The sequence below is a fragment of the Rhyacophila brunnea genome, unplaced genomic scaffold (genome assembly GCF_057557595.1).
Source record: "Rhyacophila brunnea isolate RB1 unplaced genomic scaffold, BYU_Rbru_1.0 scaffold_7, whole genome shotgun sequence".
In the NCBI taxonomy this organism is placed as follows: Eukaryota; Metazoa; Arthropoda; class Insecta; order Trichoptera; family Rhyacophilidae; genus Rhyacophila; species Rhyacophila brunnea.
This window is the reverse complement of record NW_028233339.1, coordinates 20,401,833-20,422,967: the sequence shown is the minus strand read 5'-3', so window position 1 is coordinate 20,422,967 and position 21,135 is coordinate 20,401,833. Positions and strand designations below refer to the sequence as shown.

The 21,135-nt window shown below is 33.5% G+C and overlaps 1 protein-coding gene across 1 annotated transcript in view; it reads right to left on the bottom strand.

Annotated features, from left to right (window-relative positions):
• Positions 1–13,727, bottom strand: part of LOC147064603 (plasmolipin) — a 94,157-nt gene extending 80,430 nt beyond the window's left edge. Inside the window, exon 1 of the mRNA XM_085957798.1 lies at positions 13,334–13,727. Coding sequence (XP_085813924.1) covers positions 13,334–13,477 — 144 coding nt within the window. The 5' untranslated portion in view covers positions 13,478–13,727. The remainder of the gene's footprint in view (positions 1–13,333) is intronic.
• Between the last annotated feature and the right edge of the window lie 7,408 nt (positions 13,728–21,135).

Below are 21,135 nucleotides of genomic sequence, written 5' to 3'. Positions count from 1 at the left end.
ATAATTAATATGAAGATGGCATCATGATAATATCGTCATCAGTAAAATTTATTGGTATAATATGTATTTACTAAATATGTTGAATATTCTTCCATATGGAGACCAATAAAAATCGGTGAAGTACAATTTTTGTACCTATACAACAAACAAATGACGAAAAGAGTTCATTTTTCGATTCGGTTCCATTTTGTATGAAAATCATTGGTCCCATCCATAGAGGTATTAAATATAAAGAGGGGCAAGTTATCGGCTTTCTTATACAACTGAATGAAGCAGGCCAACAATAGCCGACAACTTACGAGAAATAGCGACTCGATAAAAAAAGCAGGCCATCACGGAGGATTTACTTTGATCAACATAACGTAATCATATGATATAATGTTAATGTAGAAATCTTGCCGCAAATTGATTACCAGCCTGCCTCACCATACTTTTTCCCCATACTTGCCTGCTTCACCATACTTTTATATAGCCTGCCGCCCCTAGGTCCCATCCCTTTTTTGCCATGACTTTCATATTTTATCGGTACCTATCTAGATTATAATTTATTGGTATCTAGATTCTAGGAGGTTTTTCTCAACATCTTTGATAATATGTACCGACATGCATATTGCATAATATGGATGGTTTACCACTTCCGATATAGGAGTCGAAAAGGTTTCTTGGGTATACCTATAACCAAACAATCTATATAAACCACACACCTCTCCCCAAAACAAAGAATTCAATTTACATTATGCTGTGATAAGACACATGCTACGATAATCATAGCTCACATACAAAATTAATATGAATAGAGGACTGAATAATACATTGAAGCATCACAGTTTTTGAAAAATGCTTAGGTATATTTCATTTATAACAACATAACAATAATGGCTTTTTTTTACGTCAAAACAACTTTCCACGTGCGCAATTTTAAAATGTTTACGATTACATAAATTTGGAATATTTTATAATTTCATTGGTATTTTGTGGACAATCATTGCCCCCAAAATGTTCGCGTTTACTACGTGCGGGGTAATTTGCTACTGTTTCTTCGACTCTGTTCTACTACTTAGTAATACGACAAGAAGTTAAAACAACTCAGTATCAGTCTGGAGCTATCCACTGCTGGATGGAAAGCCTCTCCATGCCTGGTCCTATTCCACTCGGTCATGTGCGTTACGTACCTACGTCAGCAGAACTGTTCGTCGATCCAACGGAATCTTAGCCTACCTTTATACCCCTTGAATACATTTTTTTAAGAAATTGTCTCTCCATAGAACTATATCCAGTTTATTCCCATTGATTTGAGGTATTTAGTAAGTTAATCTCTCATTCTCTCTCGAGTAGGTTACACTCGGCCTCCCTAGCTTGGTATTATTAAACCGGTCCAAATATTCTTCGGATAATTTTATTTTACAGGTTAATTTTATTTAAGCTATTTGAGTCCTGTCCTTGCGCGTTATTCCCAGCATGCACCTCTCCATACCGAGCTGTGCTATTAAAAGTTTTTGCACTGGTATCTTTACACTTTAGTCAGAATAGGAGGTTACTTTTTAAGACATTATTCAGGCGGCCGAAATCCAGTAATGTCACTTTCAATTGAAAATTGAAAAAAACGGAACCAAAACTACACGTCGGTAATAACTAATAATACATAGGTACATAAAAAAACAATTTACTAAATTGCGGGTTGCGATAGTGGATAACTCGTATAGACTGGCTGTAGAAAGTAAATTTATTTTTTCCATCATACTTGGCTGGCGGCATAGCTCGTCACTTATCAGCCATTGTCGTTACATTTGTGCCGGTAAATACTTACCGACTAACTATGTAAATGATAAATAATGGTAAACAGTCGTGGCAGGTGAGTGTAGCCGTGAATGAAAGCGGAAAGCGCAAAAGAAATCGTTGCGTCTGAAACGAAAACCTGCCGACCGATCCAACTAGATCTTCGCAGCCGTTGAGGAACTTTCGGATCCGCTGATTGCCTACTCCATTAGAAGGGCAGAGAACCATAACGATTCAACTATATTCATTTTAATACTCTATTCCAGGTATGCCCAACTTCGACTAGGGCGACTAGGCCGTGGTCTATTCAGTATCCAGTACATATCCAAACTGGCAGTGATCCACCTTCCATTGCCATTCTTTAACTTAAATAAACGTATTATATTTGGTGAGTACACTGAGGCATTACAAAGAAATATTCAATTTCCTATTCGCCGTGACTATAGCAAATTGGTCATAATCTCCTACTGTGAACGCGACAGTTAGGAGATATTTTATTACACCTCACTTTATAGCGCGGGGATTCTCTTTCTCTCACTCCTACGTCATGCCGTAAGTGATGCAATACGAATCAAGTGATACAACGAGGTCACGTGGGCATTTCAAGTAAGCTGGTTAAGGAAATAAAAATAGAATGGTTAATAGGACCTCTTCATAATCTCAATAACGAGTGCAGCTCCATTGAACTGTTCCAGGTCGCAGTCGAAAAATCGAAGATCGCCTTGATGGTGGCCGACCTCCGCTAGGAGATGGCACAATAAGAAGAAGATAATCTCAATGAAATCATATACCACATTACAAATGAATATACACTGTTACATTTTTATTATTCAATACCTATATAGGACACCCACGATGGCTTATAATGTCGTGGGCCCCAGGTTCGAATCTTGGATCTGGCAAATATACATATTGTTTTTCAGTTTGTGTGGAGTCTCGAGTATGGACCTAATAGGTGGCTAACATCCATTTCTCGTAAAAACAAAAATCTGTTGATACGAAACCTCCACACTATGGAGGCCCATGGTCCAATAATCGGTCTATGATGCGACCACATATTAATGTCATTGGGTGCGACCGACCAAAATCCATTCTGCGATCGACGCGTTGGTCATGTATGTTCTAGTTTACTTGCTACTGATTGTACCTACAGGGTTGCCATATATTTAGAGCAAGGGTACAGGACATTGTTTAATTATTGGTGCTGGAATTGATTCAATGGGGTTTTCGTTTTGGACAGATATAAATTTAAATAGCAGAAACCCAAATATGTGTATCAATTTGATTGAAATAATAAGCATATACATTGTAATAAAATGGCAAATAAAAATAGAAAGTCCCCAAATTGATTGCAATGTGTAATTATGCAGTACCTTAGTAATTTTTACATAGGTATTTTCTCATTTTTTCTATGACGCAGCGTATAGGGATTGCAATACCGGTATTCCAGTAATTATCAATACCGGAATACCGGTTTAAAAAATCCAAAATACCAGAATTTTCGGTATTAAGAAAGCACATTCGTTAACGTGTTTGAAAATGAATTGAAGTTATTTCTTCATTACTTAGTACTATTTTGCCTATTAAAATGAGTGTATAAGTTATGTGCTACTAAAATGCAAATATATTGAGTACCTGAATCGAGGTGAAATAATAATAAAACAAAATCCATCAAATATGTTTATAAAATTGTTGCGATGAATTAACATAATATTATTTCGAAATAGAAAAAATCCGTGACAAAATGTTCAATCACATTGTACAAGCGTTGAATTTAAGAACCTTTTTCTGCAGCCAGGCTTATTTTCACTCGATAAACTAATCTTTTGGAGGACTTTAGTTAAAATTATTAATGTATTCAAATTATTCGTAAAAATCATCAGTTCTGCAATATTATGATCAATACAATGTATTTTTAAATATCAACATAATAAATGTAGCTAAGTAGGTTTTTGCTAAAAAAATTATGTTTTAAAGAGATTTTAATAGCTATATGTACTAATAAATACTTCTGCCTTTTTATATATTTCAACGAATACCGGTATTCAATAATAAATACCGAAAAACCGGTATTGATATTTTCATTCGGTACCTATTGCAACCCCTAGCAGCGTAGCGTATGGTAAGGTGCATAATGAGGAAATACCACAAAAAGTTAGTTAAGATGGTAACGGACTTGCCCGAGTACATATTTCGCATCTAATGCAGTACTACAGTGGTACCCAAGGGGCACTAAACGACCACAGGGACGTCCTAAAACTCGATGAACTCGTCTAGTTCAGCGGGTGTACATGGCTAGTGGCCGAGAAGAGTGGAATGAGCGAAGGGGAGCTATCGACTATGGTTAATGATGTTGATGGCAATTCGGAGCACGTCATTTTAAGATTATACTAATATTGCAAATAATTGTCTTCAGCTGTTTCCATTGCTAGTGTACTAACGTTTTTCGTCCATCCACTGAGGTGTCACCAAGAAAAATATCATTGTGACATTTTAATTGTAGGCTTGACTATATAAAACATGTTCGAAAAACTTTAACTAAGTATCCTGACTTCTGCTCGAGGTTGTTCGTGTTTCCGAAAAAGTGTTTATTTTAGAACAGAAGATATTTCCATTATAAACGATGTGGCTAAATTTGAAACTCCCCCTCCATAAGACCAACACGAACTAACCAAAATATTATACCTAAGAACTGCCCAACACATTATCAATTATGAGTAAAACATGAGAATATTATATAGTATAATGTATTCCATTCCACTGAACAAAAGATTTTTCCATGGAAATCTGTATGTACATAATATATCTAGTGGAGGAGTCAGTAACGAAATTAGAAACAATTTCAAATGCCAGAGGGCCTTGCAAAATAGTGTAACGTGACCCTTAACCTTATTGACCGGATTTGTGATTTCCACCATGACGTCATAAGGTCTTTCTTGGAAAATCTATATTTTCTTTCTAAGTACTGTTGGCCACCTTGAATTAACACATTATAAAAAAAAAACAATAATACGTCGCTACAGCAAGACATTTTCTGCACGGAGGTTTTTGCTAATGGCTACAAAGCGATGTACCTACCTATAGTTTGTGTACGTGTATTTACATACATTAACACGAGTATAAGTATTGGGTAAACTAGGTGAACTGTAAATTACAAAAAAACGAAAATACAGCTTTTTTCTTCAAAATCTTGAAAATAATCTCAATTACAACCCTAATAATGTCTACTGTAAAGTGCATACATATTAAACTTTATTATTTATACTTATTTGTTTTCATTAAACTAAAAATACAATTTGAAGATGGTGATGGTGAGTTTTTAAAATTCAATTAATCGCTTCCTAAAACAAACCATTATAGTATAATATGACGTACCTATGCTATGGGCGATCCGACAAAAATAGTGCACACTTTTTCAGACATACTTATTTTCGTTGAATTAAGAATATAATATTACATATCGTCTCTGCTCTGGCAGAACACACTAACTGGAGAATACTAGTTTTGAGTAATTTGACTTTGAAGTTGTTAAAATGTTTGAAATGGCCTATCATGTGAGTTTATTAAGTAATCGTAAAAAGGATGACTTTAAAATAAAGACTGTTTATTTATTAAGAAGGTTTCCTTCCAGACTGTAAAGTTTGAAATAAGGAACGTTTTGATATAACTAACTCAATATGTCATTTTTTCGAATTAGTGTCTTCTGCCAGAACAGTGACGATATTATGGTGTTGGTTAGTTTTAAAAAAATCATTAGGCCCTGCCTAAACCAAACCATAATCGATAAAAAATATTATACTATCTATAAAATATCTAAAATTATGTAAGTATGGTTTAATAGTATAGTTTTAGATATTTTATTGATAAACGATTATTTTTTTACTATCTTCTACTATGGTTTGGATTAGGCAGGATTTAATTGAATTTTAAAAACTAAAGAACACTATCTACACATTGCAGTCTTAGTTCAATGAAAACAAATACGTTTGACTGACAATGATTAATATGCACTATTTATGTGGGATCTTAACAGCCTACCTCAACCCTTCGCCACTAGAAATACTATCTTCAAAAATGACCTCCCATTGTGGCTTGAGGGTAAAGTGTTCAACCGATGAATACTACCAACGCTCACGTGTGCATAATATGAAACATGGACTCTTAGTGTACCTAAGAGAAATCCAAAAATTACCAGTAGCGCAACGTGACATGTAAAGGTGCATGTTGGGCATAACGCGTAAAGATCACAAAATAAATCAATGGATAAGGAAGCAGACAATACGACAAACGATGTGTTTGAGGTCGATAGGCAGATGGAATGGCAATGGGCTGGACGAATGCTGTCATACAGTGGGCACTAAACCCCCACAAGGACGCCCTAAGACCCGCTGGACAGACGAAGTCATAAAATTCGGTGGATGTACATAGCAGCGAAGAGCCGAAGAAGGACCGAGAAGAGTGGAGGGAACTCGGGGATCCCATCCAGCAGTGGATCGACTCTGGCTGATGACGATGCGATACAAATAACAATCACAATAATGCTTATTATATTATCATATTACGAATTACACTATCATTAATCAATAGATATAGATAGATATATGAGTCACATCACAACGTCATATTATAATACTTATAGATATGTATACAATTTATCCATAATTTGCATTCGTTATAGACAGATGTAGATACGTGGGCGCACCGTTTCCTTCACAATTTCAAGAGGCATTGCTAAATCAACAGATGTTTTATAGCGCCTTAAATGGTTGGAAATTGTGGCATAAAATATAACACTCATGTCATAAATTAAATAGAAAATTAATATAAATAATTACAAGATAAAAAGAACTTTTTATAGGTATACAACGTTTTTAAATTTTCTGTTGAATCCTATAAACTTGACTAGCTTAAACGATCAAAAAAATTTGTACTTGATAGAAATACTGAATAAAATATCATTTCATATTGATTTCCATAGTAACGCACGTATATATTTATTAAATAATTTAGTTGCTGTTGCTAGGACCCCCTAGCAACCAATAATGGTATCGAAATAACTTTTCATACAAAACAGATTTAACTAAAAATGAATTCAATTCTATTTAAAGATGGCTAAAAGTATTTAAAAAAAATGCATTGGCATCGTGTTCTGATATATTCTAAAAGTTTCAAATGTCTAGCTAAACGGGAAGTTAGTTAAAAATCGATTGCAAGATTTGTACCGGATAAACAGCCACCGGACAAATAAGAATACGACCTAAGAAAAACGTTGTAATTGTAAAAAACACAGATTAATCTAATTGTACGTTACACCTATATACTTATGGGCATGAGTACCTAGCAGTGGCGAAGGGTGGAGGTAGGCTGTTAAGATCCGCCATAAACAGTGCACATTAAACTTTTTCAGACATACGTATTTGTTTTCATTGAAATAAGAATACAATTTACAGATAGTGTTGGTTAGTTTTTTAAAATTCAATTAAACCATGAGAAACCAAGCCATAATAGATAATAGTCAAAATATACATGTCTATCTATTAAATATCTAAAATTATGCAAATAAATCATACATAACTTTGAATATTTTATAAATAGAATAATATTTTTTATATATTATAGTTTGGTTTAGGCAGGGCTTAATGAATTAAAAAAAAATAACTAACAATATGTGTAATATGTATTTTTAATCCAACGAAAACAAATAACGATGAATGAAAAAGTGTGCACAATTTTGTCGTATTGACCAAATTAGACCAAAACTATTATGGTTTTGTTTAGGCAGGGTTTAATTGATTTTTAAAAACTAACTAGCACCATCTGTAAATTGTAATCTTAGTTCAATAAAAACAAATACATATAACTAAAAAAGTTTAGTGTGCACTATTTATAGCGAATCTTAACAGCCTACCTCCACCCTTCGCCACTGGTACCTAGTACCTACTTATTGATCTATAAAATAATTTTACAATCTTCTATATCTACATCTCTTTGTTAAAATTATTATTTGTAATGCTAAGCACTATCTAAAAATAGGAAACTGATAAAATATTAATATGAAATAACCACAATATATATTATCTAATCAACGTACATGTTACATTAATTATTATTACATACACAATTCGAAGACTTGTTGGCAATTTATTTTTATTTAGTATCTAATAAAATACACATATGCATTATCTGCGTTTTTATTCAATTTATGGTAAGTGCGACATTGGTATTCATCATTGAGTTGCAAAAAATACGAGCAGGATTTCAATAGTTTTGATTAGGCATGCAAAAGGACTGACAAAAACTGTAGGTATATGGAAATCACGAATTTTAAACAAATCATATTTACCATGTCAATATTTTTGACCAAAAACAGTATAATTATTATGGTACTATATTTCACTTTGAAAGCCTAAATGAATCAATTAAAATATAATGTTGGTATCTTTATTAGGGAATCTTTTAAAGTAAGGCCAAATGGTAAAGAAAATTACATAATAAAAGTAGTACGATCTATCTGTGGCAATGTTTTCATATAAAGTTGAATGTCAGGTGTATATTAAGTACATATCTCTCTCTCTACCTATTATAACTTCTATGTACGTAAGTAACTGAAACAATTTCTATGCAAACCAGTTTTTTTATCTTTACTACCACCTCGCTTCGGTAAGAAATCAGGTAACCAATCTACGGTGTTATTAGCTTATAGTTTTATAGAAACAGTCACGATCGAATATTATGGTAACAAGGTTATATACGTGTACGTATTACAACCTTGCATTTCATAATCTATAAACAAAACTTATTGAGTATAAATTTAGAATCTATTATTGAATGGGAAAAAAATGTTGTGGGTAGTTGGTTAAAGGTTGCATGAAAAACTATTTTCATATTGGCTGGCCAATCACTTTCATAATATCAGCTGGTTTAACAGGATGAAAAAATACTCCTACTATTAAAAACATAAAGCAGAACGTTTACTAATAAACAATTATAATTTCCAATATAAAGTACACATGAAACATCATTACGTGGATATTTACAATTTGTTCGATTTATGTGTTGTGTTCAATACAAAAATAGATATTTAAAAGACAGTGAGTGTTTATATTGAAAAAAATACGGTAACTCGTAAATAGAAACTTGTTCGACTTGGTTGAATCAAAACATACTACCGAATTGTTTATTTTTTTGTCTATTAACTGAGTTCCTACTATCATCGATTCATAGTCGACCTAAGCATAGTATTTAAATAGCGGAGAAAATTTATGGCAACAGCGTCACACCCGAAGATGAGAGGACTGACTGTTTATATGAGAAACTGATTTAGTTTGTAAGGGTCTTGAAGAATAGAAGATAAGGCCAGCAGAGCGTTTACCCCGGTGCCAATCTCGAGAGCTGTACATGGAAATTCCCGGTGAAGTCAGGCCATGCATTGGTTGGTATTTATAGGGCGGTACAGTTCAAGAAGAAATTGAATTGAAGTTCAAGAAGTTCAATTGAAATAAAATATAACATAAATAAAAACGGTAGAAATCATTTTCATCTGTTGTGGCCGTAAGGTAAATTTACATATCGGCGGATATGGTCAGATACCACCATCTGTTGTATACTGTGTGAAAAAATAATACAATGGAGTTTCTAACGAATTTAAATAAAATTTGAAATTACTATGGTAGAGGTGGCATTTTCAGTTTAAATAAGGGCGGAAAACCCCCAACAGACATCAAACTTCAGTAGCAGTTACTTAAGGCGATAATAATTATTATTGTGAAATGGGGGATCTCTCATGGGATGACCCAGTCTGCATGTGCGGCAAGGTGCAAAGCATGAAATACCAGTTCTTACTGTTTATTACTGTAAGCATAGATCCTTGATTGCCTGGCACTTATTACTGCACACATATTTATACAATTCAACAATAGTGTCAGCTCTGATGTAATTGTTTACTTTATCTCCAACTGCAGTGTAAAATTAACAATTATTAACATAATTTATAACTTGACTGGCAACAATTACACATATTATATACATACAACCAAAACAATAGTATTATTTATCAAAAAAGCGCAACACAAATATTATGAGTATTATGACAAACGAAATAAAATAATTACAAGATAAAAAGAAATTTTATATACGTTTTTAAATTGTCTGTTGAATCATATAAACTTGACTTGACTAACTTAAACGATCAAAAAAATTGTACTTGATAGAAATACTGAATAATGAAATGTCATTCCATATTGATTTCCATAGTAACGCACGTAGGTGTATATTATTAATAATTTAGTTGCTACGATCCCTAGCAAACAATAATGGTATCGAAATAACTTTTCATACAAAACAGAATTAACTAAAAATGAATCCAATTCTACTTAAAGATGGCTAAAAGTATTAAAAAATGCATTGGCATCGTGTTCTGACATATTCTAAAAGTTCCAAATGTCTATCTAGTCGGGAAGTTAGTTAAGAATCGATTGCAAGATTTGTACTGGACAAACAACCACCGGATAAATAAGAATACGACCTAAGAAAAACGTTGTAAATTAGCGTTTATGTAAATTTTCTTCCTCAACTAGTTTCTAATAAAATAATTATGTTATTATAGATTTACATTAGATTTGCAAATTAATATAAGTATCAACGAGCGAGCTATTTTATAGCCGAATATCATTGAAAATTTAAATAACATGAAATGACAAAAAAAATAACAGTTTTCTTTTTGTTGCATTGGTTGATTCGATTTCACCAATTCCCATAGCTGTAAATTACTTTTTAATCTATATTGATATTAATCCAATTGATGGTGACTCGGTGAAAACCGGTTTACTGATGCGGAAAAATCATCTCTCAATAATTAATAATTGAATGATTAATCGAGACGATATCCAACTAGGTACTAAAACAGCAATAAAACTGCGCAACAAAACATGGTGGTGCACACAGATATATTTTAATGAAGATTGTTATAATTTTCTGGATATTTAATTGTCGTAATTTGATTTATACCAGGCATGTCTAACTTCAAATAGGCTGTGAGCAATTTATAATACAGTATCAAAACTGCCAGTAAACCATGATACTCTCCCATTGTCATTCTTCAATTTGATCAAACGTACATTTATTATATTTGGCCGAGGACAATAATGTATTTCACCATCATAAAGAAATATTCCATTTATCATCCGTTATAAAAATGTTCTGGACTTCTTTTGAGCACTCATTGCACTCGTCGTCACACTATTCTTCTACTGTGCACAGACCCTACTTTGCGAAGGTGAGGGAGTACGTCTCCGTTATGTCCGTTATATGGTGAGCACCAGCGTATACTTCAGTTGAGGCATGGTCTAAAAAGATCGTGGCTAATGCGTCAATTACATTGAGCTTCTTTACGAGCTGTTTGTTGGCGAATTTATATTCTGCCTGTAAAGTCGCCCAGTGTAATCATCGAACAAGCTGACATTTCGATGATTACACTGGGCGACTTTACAGGCAGATTATAAATTCGCCAACAAACAGCTCGTAAAGAAGCTCAATGTAATTGACGCTTAAGCGATGCGCGGATTGTGCAAATGACGCGTGCAGAACAAAATATAGTTTGTCATGAAAATCCAACATGCGTCCATTTAATGTTATGTTTATTGTTATATTACTAATAATAATAGTATATTCATTGACATGTTTTCTTTTTTAATTACATACGTAAAGTTTTTTAGTCATCTTTACACGATTTAAGAATATTTTCATCCGACGCCATGACAAAACAAATCGACGTGCGCACACTTCTACCGTCGGTCTCCGATTGGCGAGTCCAGGCGACGACTGCAAAATTTCGTTCAACCTACTGTGGAAAATTATTTGCCGTTTCACTTATGTATGCTCTTAAAAGATAAGACAGTGAGGACGACACAAACGGACACTGATGTTCCTAATAATCATGACCTTTAAGCCACGCGCATTCGATAACCACTTGTGGATGCGACATATCGCTATAACTCGTAGGTGAGCAACTGTATGCATGCCAGGTGTTCATCGCATCATAAAGCGGAGTGTCTGCGTACGAGAAATGTACCTTGAAATGCGAGGGGAGGTCCACGATTGAAGGTGGTAGGTAGGTGGGGTAAATTTTGAAATCAGTAGCGCCCGCTAGATTTTGTTTAACTCGCCTTTCCCCCTGCCGCATTAAAAATCAAAAATAAATTATTATGGATATGTTGTCGGAATGGACACACCCCCAAACTATTTTTCTGTGCGCGCGAATAAGAGGTTTTGGGTTTACTCGACTCAGTAGTGTACCTGCAATTAAATTTAGGTAATCTTATAGTAGGTACCTACTCCCAGTGACGTCCCGTGGGGGTAGGCCGATTGAGCGTCGCTTTGGGGCGACAGTTACTCGAAGGGCGGCAAATCGAGATTTGGTATACTTATAGAAATAGCTAAAAATATTTTGTTTACATGTTGTACCTACCTACAATAATAGCTTTGCAAAAATGGTGTGGAAATAACAAATCTATGTATTGCTAAATGGTACAAACCAAATGTGTCAGAAATATTAACCAAATACGACATCAGACTTTGATGATTTGGGTAGGTACTAAGTGTCTAACTTTATATTTATTCGCTTTTTATAAGTAGGTATCTAAATTTAATTTTGTATGCTTTCTTGGTGTATATTTTGTTAGTAATGTATCAATACAACACATTTCTTAGATACTGGTGTCATGAAAGGGTGATAAAAATACTGTATAAAAAAATGGGGCGGTTTTTTGGCGCTGCCTAGGGACGTCACTGTCTACTCCATATTGTCATATTATTGGTTAAGGTGTTTTGAAACGAAAAACTACCTAGGTACTGAAAAATAACCCAAAACATAACACAACCTACTTATTTTTTGAGTTAGAGTAGTGAGTAGGTTGTATTAGGTTTTGGTTTGGTTTTTCACAAAATACCTTGATCACAAAAACGACATGGAGTAACTATAAAATTACCTTAAATTACCTAATTGACTGTGTACATAGTAGTCATGTTATTATTATATAAGCACTTCTACCTACTTTATAGAATTGTTGAAAAGAATAATTTTATTTTACCGTTTCAACCATTTTTTTATAACAAATCCTGAAAACATGAGCACGAAAATATTTCTACAAGAATACTGTTGTGAATTAAACGTGTGTTAAAACTTACAACTTTACTATCGGAATAACAATCGTGATCTAATTTTGATTCTGTGTCTGTGACTCAACCCCATTTATAATTTTACACGCCGGGTTTGATTTTCATTAGATTTTCCTTGGGATTTCTTAATTTCACTAGACGAAAGAATTCACGTTTATATTTTTAAACGGAATAAAAATGTGATGTCATATTTTATTAAAGATACTTAAGAGGCGCGGAGTAATATAACAAATAATTTATTATTATGTGTATACGTGATAAATAATTAATTAACATCGATGGTTCCAAATAGGTTCGATGGCTGCTATAAAATCTAGTATTTTTTTATAAGTTTGTAACAGCTCTCAGAAGAGTGTTGTAAGCATAAATATTATAAACTCACCAGTTCGATGAGTTTCAATATTCCAGGTAAGGTCTTGAAATATTGTACGTTGAGGCGCAGCCACCCGAGAGGCTGATCAGGTTCCGTGGCCTTGTTTCCACCATGGTTGTTGTCAATCGTTACAACGGTCTCAGGCGCCATCATAATAAGTTGCACAAACCCACCTTAGACACCCAAAATACCCAACACCCACTGACAAAATTAATTAGCACTGGCCGGGCAGGAGGACTGCTCGGATAGATTGGTAACTAGTAGCTTTGACAGCCTTTTGAAAAAAAACACTGCCTCCAAAATGAAATACCGCCGAGATAGGCACGCAACCTGCAGGCAATGTTTCAAAATAACTCGAACGTAAGTAACGGAGAGTTCACGCAACGGCACCAGCGATGTCTTTACCTAGCGGAGAATGCAGACGAAGTAGTGGAGTAGGCCCCCCCTCTCTTACTACTCCCGCGGAAGTTAACAGTCAGTGATACGGAACTATTGGATCTGGATGCCGAATGAAGGAGTCAAATCCTACCATCTTTTTACTGAACCAATGGGTAGACTTGCCATAATAATTTGTTTCGAAACCAGGAGAATATAAAATATGAATTGGATTTATTAAATAATAAAAAAAACAAAAGACTGAAACTGGAAACAAGCATAAAATGTAAAAATACAATTTTTTTAAGCATTTTACGGTAAATACCTACTATAATTATTGAAAATGATATAAGTAAATAAAAAGATGTCAAAGACAAAATTTTAACACTGTCTGACGATGACTGATTTAACAATAACAAAAATACACACAATACATGTGATATGATATGATGCCATCAATAAGAGGTAATAAAAACTCTTGGCTAGGCTGAACATTATAATATTATTATATACAACGGGACAAAATGACACACCGGTCGGGAATTCCCATCGTCAAACCGGGACGATTCCGATCAAATCGGGACCTATGGTAATCCTACATTAAATAACTAAAAATTACGTTAGGAAACTATTCATCAATAATTAATAAATTAAGTAATTAGGTACCTACCAATACTACATTTTTTTCAGAAACATACGAATCTTGGAAAAAAAGATCCGTTTAAGATCACTGTCACACCCTTAACTTTCCTTTTATAAAACATTAATATACTTAATAAAATTATTCATATAAAATATGATTTTTTGCGGCCATCTTGGTAATATATCGGCTTCCCAATACACAACTGTTTAACTTAAAATTAGTAGTCAATACAATACATGTCCAAACTGATAATTAATGAAATCAGACGGTAATTATATAAACTTGAATTTTTTAGCATGATTTCGGTATTTTATGGGCTTCCGGTTGTAAAATCACAAATTGAAAATCAATCAAATCAGGCATACATTGACATTAAATTTTGGAATTTAGGACTTGAAGCGGCTCACTATCTTAAAATATATAACCATGTGGTCCTAAGGATATAATTTGTATTTTATATAATAGATTCAATATACCAAAGTATACCTAGTCCCCACAAGGGGAGGACTGGCGGGGCTCAAGCCTGGGGGCCTGGGATTAGGGGGCTTAGGAGCCCAGGCCCGGAAGGTCGACCAGCTTAGTGTTGTGAACAGGAGACGGATGACTTTATAAAATATTGATTTTTGCTTTGTTTACATATTATATTCGTATTACGAATAAATTTAAATCATTGGTTCCTAACCCACGCGTCGCGCGATTTCTAGGGGGTCGTCGCCTACTCTTAAATTATGATGAAAAGTAACATTTTCATGCATTACTAATTTATTTATCCCATGAGTAGTAAAAAAGTCGCCTGTCGCCAATTTTGTTTCACTTAGATACAATAACATTCAAATGTGCGTAGCTGCGCGATATGTTATATGTTTTATTCTATAACAGAAAGTCCGACAACTCACAAATATTATCGAAAATTCCCGCAAGGAAACATGCAAGCGCACTACAATCCACGTTGCAGCTCCGTATATGATGCACTCATATGTCAGTAAAACTACATTTCGCCATGTCACATGTTTTGGGCTAGCTATCTAGTTTCGCCGACTCAGTTATGGTGAAATCCAATCAACGAAAGAAATTGTTCAAAAACAATCTTCTATATTTAGTAAACTCCTAAAGGTGAACGACAATGTGCCCGAGAATGTAAAGCAAAACGATAAGTTTCACTTCTGTCGCGTGTGTTCAACACACTCATTTTTAAACATCTTAAAAGTAGGTACATTAAATAATATTAGATGGCGAATAAACTAGTATTGATTCCACAAAACTCACGCAGAAGTGGAAAAGTTCGGGGTGCGAAACACCTGGACGGTAGGATTTAAGGGGCGGCAAGAGTAAATGGACCTAATAGGTTGAGGAAATGGCTGACATCCATTTCTCGTAAAAACAAATCTGTCAATACAAACCTCCACTCTTTGGAGGCCCATAATATGATCTTATTAGGATTGGACATGGTCGGAAAAAAAGACAAAAAAAACATTTCTTTTAATGATTTTATTATAAATATATTGTATTCAATCACATAAACTTAATTTAATAATAAAATATAATATTAAAACGTATGTTGCCTATATTCTTTTTTAGAGCTGAGTGCATTACAGTTGTATACAGAAAAACTCTCCATCTACACCCCCTTCTACATCATCAATAATTTCAAATCGCTTCATATTTTAAGCAGAACATTATATATTTAATAGATAAACATGCCTATAAAATGTTGCTCAGACCTGATCTAAAGTAAGGCTGGGAGGATTTTAGTATCATATTTTTCCCATTTAATGTTGATTTGATAGGTCAATAATTTCAACATAATCAAACAAATGGAATAATTATTATAGTGTAGGTATAATTAGGAAGAATATTATAAACTCACGCATCGCAGGATCATATGCCGCCGGTGAAGAACAGCTGGCAGGTGAGAATAATATCGTATTGTAGGTGTTGTTTGAATATTGGATGAACTCTTGTCGTTTTGTCCCGTGTGGGAACAACTGTTATCGCTCCGTTTCCGCGATCCATTTATCTTTTATCACCTACATAGGTATTGCACCTAACAAATCCATTTAATAATTCGTGTGTATAAAAAAATGCGTGATTTCTTTACGCCCCTCATACCTAATCCCCAAATGACCCATTATGTATCAGCATATTAATATAAAAGTTTTGGAGCGCTGATTAATTTTGACTCCAACCTTCTACATTTAAATATTCTAATAGCTACAAAAACAAACTGGTATCAGAAGGAAATTTTAACAAAAATAGACTAGTTAAAAAAAGATTTACGATCCATAAATAATATTTTGCTAATTTAAAGATATATTAATTTTATATAATATTATATAGGTAGTAATAATTAGTGTGTGTAGTTTGACTATAAATAGAAGGTGTCATACATTTTAAATAGTTTTGCAAGCGCATGGTTCAATTGATAAACTCCACAAATATTAATTAAAATCCTTTTCATTTAAGTGCATCAAATTTAATTTGATATTAACAAAATATTGAAGCTCGATTTGATATAAATAAAAAGGGTTTCAAGTTATACACATATTCATTTTTTATAAGTCTGTTTTAGAAAATAAATAAAAAAAAAAAAAACTACCTATGGAATTTATAAAAAAATCTTTTGTGTGTATGAGAAAACTTAAAATAATTATGACTATAAAATATTATGTAATAATAAGATCGAACCCATGAACGAATTCACATTTTATGTTTCTTTTTAATTTAGTTTATTTTTGAATTTAAATAATAAATATTTTTCTTTTTAATGTTTTTATATACGAATTTATTAATTAAAATAGTTTAAAATGTAAATTATCAAAAAATTATCTCAAATTGCAAGCATTTAGGACAGGTGGAGCATTCACCTTAAGCTATCCATAGTAATTTAGCCCCTGTATCTTAATTTGTGTCATCCAGGTAGCGGTTCCACAGCATTTTACAAAATGGTCCAAAGGATCTGCCAACCAAAAGCGAAAAGAACATGGAGAGTGACAGATGTCAGCTTGAATCCCACTAGGCTACTTTTTTTCTAGGATTTTATTTAACATGTATGTTTCTGATGGTATAAAATAAATAATGTTTGAAAATGTCATTTCCCCTCACCCCACGCACTTCGCCCGCATTTACACCACCAAAAATAAATGGGAGCCAACTTCTCCATGAATTATCATTGTACATTTAAAAAAACACCTTTTTATTTTCATTTAACTTATTTTTAAGTTAAGCTTAAAATTGGAAACGGCTTGGCCAAGTGTGTGAGAATAATATTAGTAATTTGATAATAATGACAGGTTTATTCAGCATAATATCTGTACCTCAGAGGCAGACGGATGCAAATGCCAAATACCCAATTGTTCAGGAGAGCCAAAAAACAATTTTTATTTTAAACGAATATTCATAACTTCTAAGAAAATATACATAGAATGATCATTATTTTTTTTATTCTAATTCAATTAAAGTACTTCTGAAATATGTAAGAAAGGAATAAATATAATACAATTTTATATCTAAAAAAAAATAAAATAAAAAACGTAGTGTGGATTTGCATCCTTCTGCCTCTAAAGATATTTTGTTAAATGTGGATTTGTATCTTATTTACCTAGCCAAAATATAACAAAGCAAAACACATTTTTTTTTTTTTTTTATTATGTATTCATCATCATCACCAGCCTGAATCTATTCACTGCTGGATGAAGGCCTCGCTAATCTCCAAGTTGATTCCACTTCTCTCGTCCCTGTGCGTTGCGTTGCCAAGTTTTTCCGCAGAACTTTATCATTTCATCGATCCAGCGGCCTCTAGATCTACCTTGCGGATGTTTTGTACCTCTTGGATACCATTGGATGAATAAATTTGTCCAATGATTGTTCTTTCTTCGACCTATGTGTCCAGCCCATTTCCATTTGAGGTTTTTAGCAAACTCTATCACATCATTAATCCTTGTCTGTTCCCTTATCCACTCATTCTTCTATTTATCCGTTTGCGTTATGCCCAGCATGCACCTTTCCATTCCACGTTGTGCTACTCTAAGTTTCTGGATCTCTCTTTTACTTAGGGTCCATGTTTCACACGCATGTGATTACGGGAAGTACACACTGGTTGAACACTTTGCACTTTAGGCACAGTGGGAGGTAATTTTTGAAGAAATTATTCAGGCGGCCAAAAGCACTCCAGCCTAGCTTTACTCTGCGAACAATTTCATCAAATATACATCCATCTATAGACACTTGTTGTGCCAGATAGATGTAGTTTTTCACCTGTTCGAGCTGAATGCCATTGATGAGGATCTTTTTTGTTGTCAGTTGAACATGACTTTCTTCTTTGACACATTTATTTTCAAGCCTACTTTGTTGCTTACTCCAGCGAGTTCCTGCATTCTGCTTTGGAGGTCTTCTGAGTCTTGCAAACTACTATTTATTGTCATCGGGAAAGCGCAAATGACTCACGTATTCTCCATTTATGGGGGCCCGCGTCATTCCAGTCAAGTTCTCTAAATAAGTCTTCAAGTGTAGCTGTAAATAGTTTAGGTGAGATTGTATCACCTTGTCGGACTCCTTTGCTGATAGGAAATGGTGGCGATGGTTTATGGAGATGTTGTTGCGCTACTGTATATATTATTGAAAATATGTATATAGCACCCGGGGATTCCTTGATTTCTGAGCGCATCGAGTATTGAAAATTTCTTTATGGAATCGAACCCTTTCTCATAGTCTATAAAACCCATGGATAGCGGCAGCTTGTATTCCTGTTACCGCTTTGATTTCTCTGATGACTTGGATATGGTACATAGTGCTTTATTCTCCTCTAAAGCTCGTTCTCCTGGCTGGTTCTCGTCTAGTACATTTGCAGACGGTTTGAGAGAATTTTATCTTAGTGGATTATTGGATTTGCATCCTTCTGCCTCTAAGGTAGGTATGGCACTTGCATCTTTATTCTATGCATATCTTGGACTAGGACTTCCATCTCTCTGCCTCTAATAAATAAAGCCTTTAGCATGACGATTCTTAAAAAAAAACATTTTCCCCAAAAATGGAGTTGCATCCGTCTGCCTCTGAGGTACAGATATTATTATGTTAATTAATTTGAAAAGGTATTCATGTCAACTTTTCTGGAACAAAATCTACCTAAAAATAAGAGGAAATTAAAAAAAAAACTCAAGTGACTACAGTAAGGTTTATTTTATTGTTAAAGTATTCTATTATTACTACAGTTCACAAAATAGTATAAGATACACTGTGACCACTCTAACAAAGCTCATTCTGCATGGGTCCGCTAGTAAATCAAGTAACCAGCACTGTAAACAAGGTACCTACAGTGATTTCTTTAATACCACAAACAACAATGTCAGGTTGGGTGTTTTTGTTAGAGTAATCGCTTTGTAGCTGAAAATATAATTCGAATGGGATTTTAAAATTTATGTCATGTTACCTACATAGCTTATAAAGGTTCTGAAAATATATGTTATAATATCATTACACTAAAATATGATTAAAAATAAATCTGAATAATTTGTCTCTATGGAAAGAGACATAGTACCTAATTAATATATTATATAAGTCGAGGTCAATGCCGGGTCCCACGCCTTAATAAAATTGTGGCTTTCTGCCGTAACAGTGTCCTGCATAATGAGAATAATTATTCTTGATTCCTTCTTAACCACATCCGACTATAGTCAAAATGCAAACATAATGTTACGATAATACTATACTTCTTTAAACATGTTTTTCAAAGTAGTTTGGCATGTATTACCCTTTTCTACCTGGCTCCCCATTTATACATTGAGACCTTCAACAGATCTTCACACTAATAATAACGCACATCAAATAGCTAAGCTTAATATTATAATTAATATAAATTATTTAATTTTTAATAGAATAATATAGCACTAAAAATTTCCTTACATTTAATGGAAAACTTACTAAAATTATGTTGATCTTGAGCAGTTGACAGCATATTGACAAAACATACAAATAATAATATAGGTAATATACGAGTTATTGAGACAAAGCCCACTCTGAAGATTTTTCTACTTAAAAAAAAAATCACAAAAATCAAGATATAGAATTTAAATTTCTTATCGTATTGACTAACATCGATTCTGACAAATAGTCCAATTTGCTAGAAAATGTCATTTGATTCGTAAAAAAGGGATTTTTAAAATATCCTGAGCAGGTTTTGAGACTCGATGACTAATTAATAATTTGTTTTAAGTACATTTTTTGCTCTTTTCCAGTATAAGAAATCCTCGATTTAACAATTTTCAGATTTAATGGATAAAATTTCCAGACCGTAAAATAGTCTACATATTTAGTCACTGCTCTTAAACTTTGTTTGGCGCATGATTAGCATAGAACACGATAATTGGTTCTATATTCGCATGGTGTGACTTTCTGCAGCAATTTTAATCTGTGCCGACTGTTCTTCCAACATGTAAAGAGGATATTTATGTTTTATAAAATTTAAACTACCTATATATGTTTTCAAGAACATTGTTCATCTGTTTGCGTTAATGCATATAGATAGGTAATTAAAAACAGGTAAACTAACTAAATTGTCATTTTACATGTCATGCATTAGGAAAACCAGCTTTATTATATGACTTTCGGCTTCAATGACCATCCCCTCGCCGGAATTAGTCCGTTACATCAAGGTATTATTATATGATTAGATCTTAAAGTAAAAATGGTAGTTCCGTTAAAAAAATGTGTTGAAAGAACTCGATTATATCCATTATAAAATTATTCAGCAAGTTATATTTACGATGGCAGTAGTATTCGATACACAATCTTGTGTACA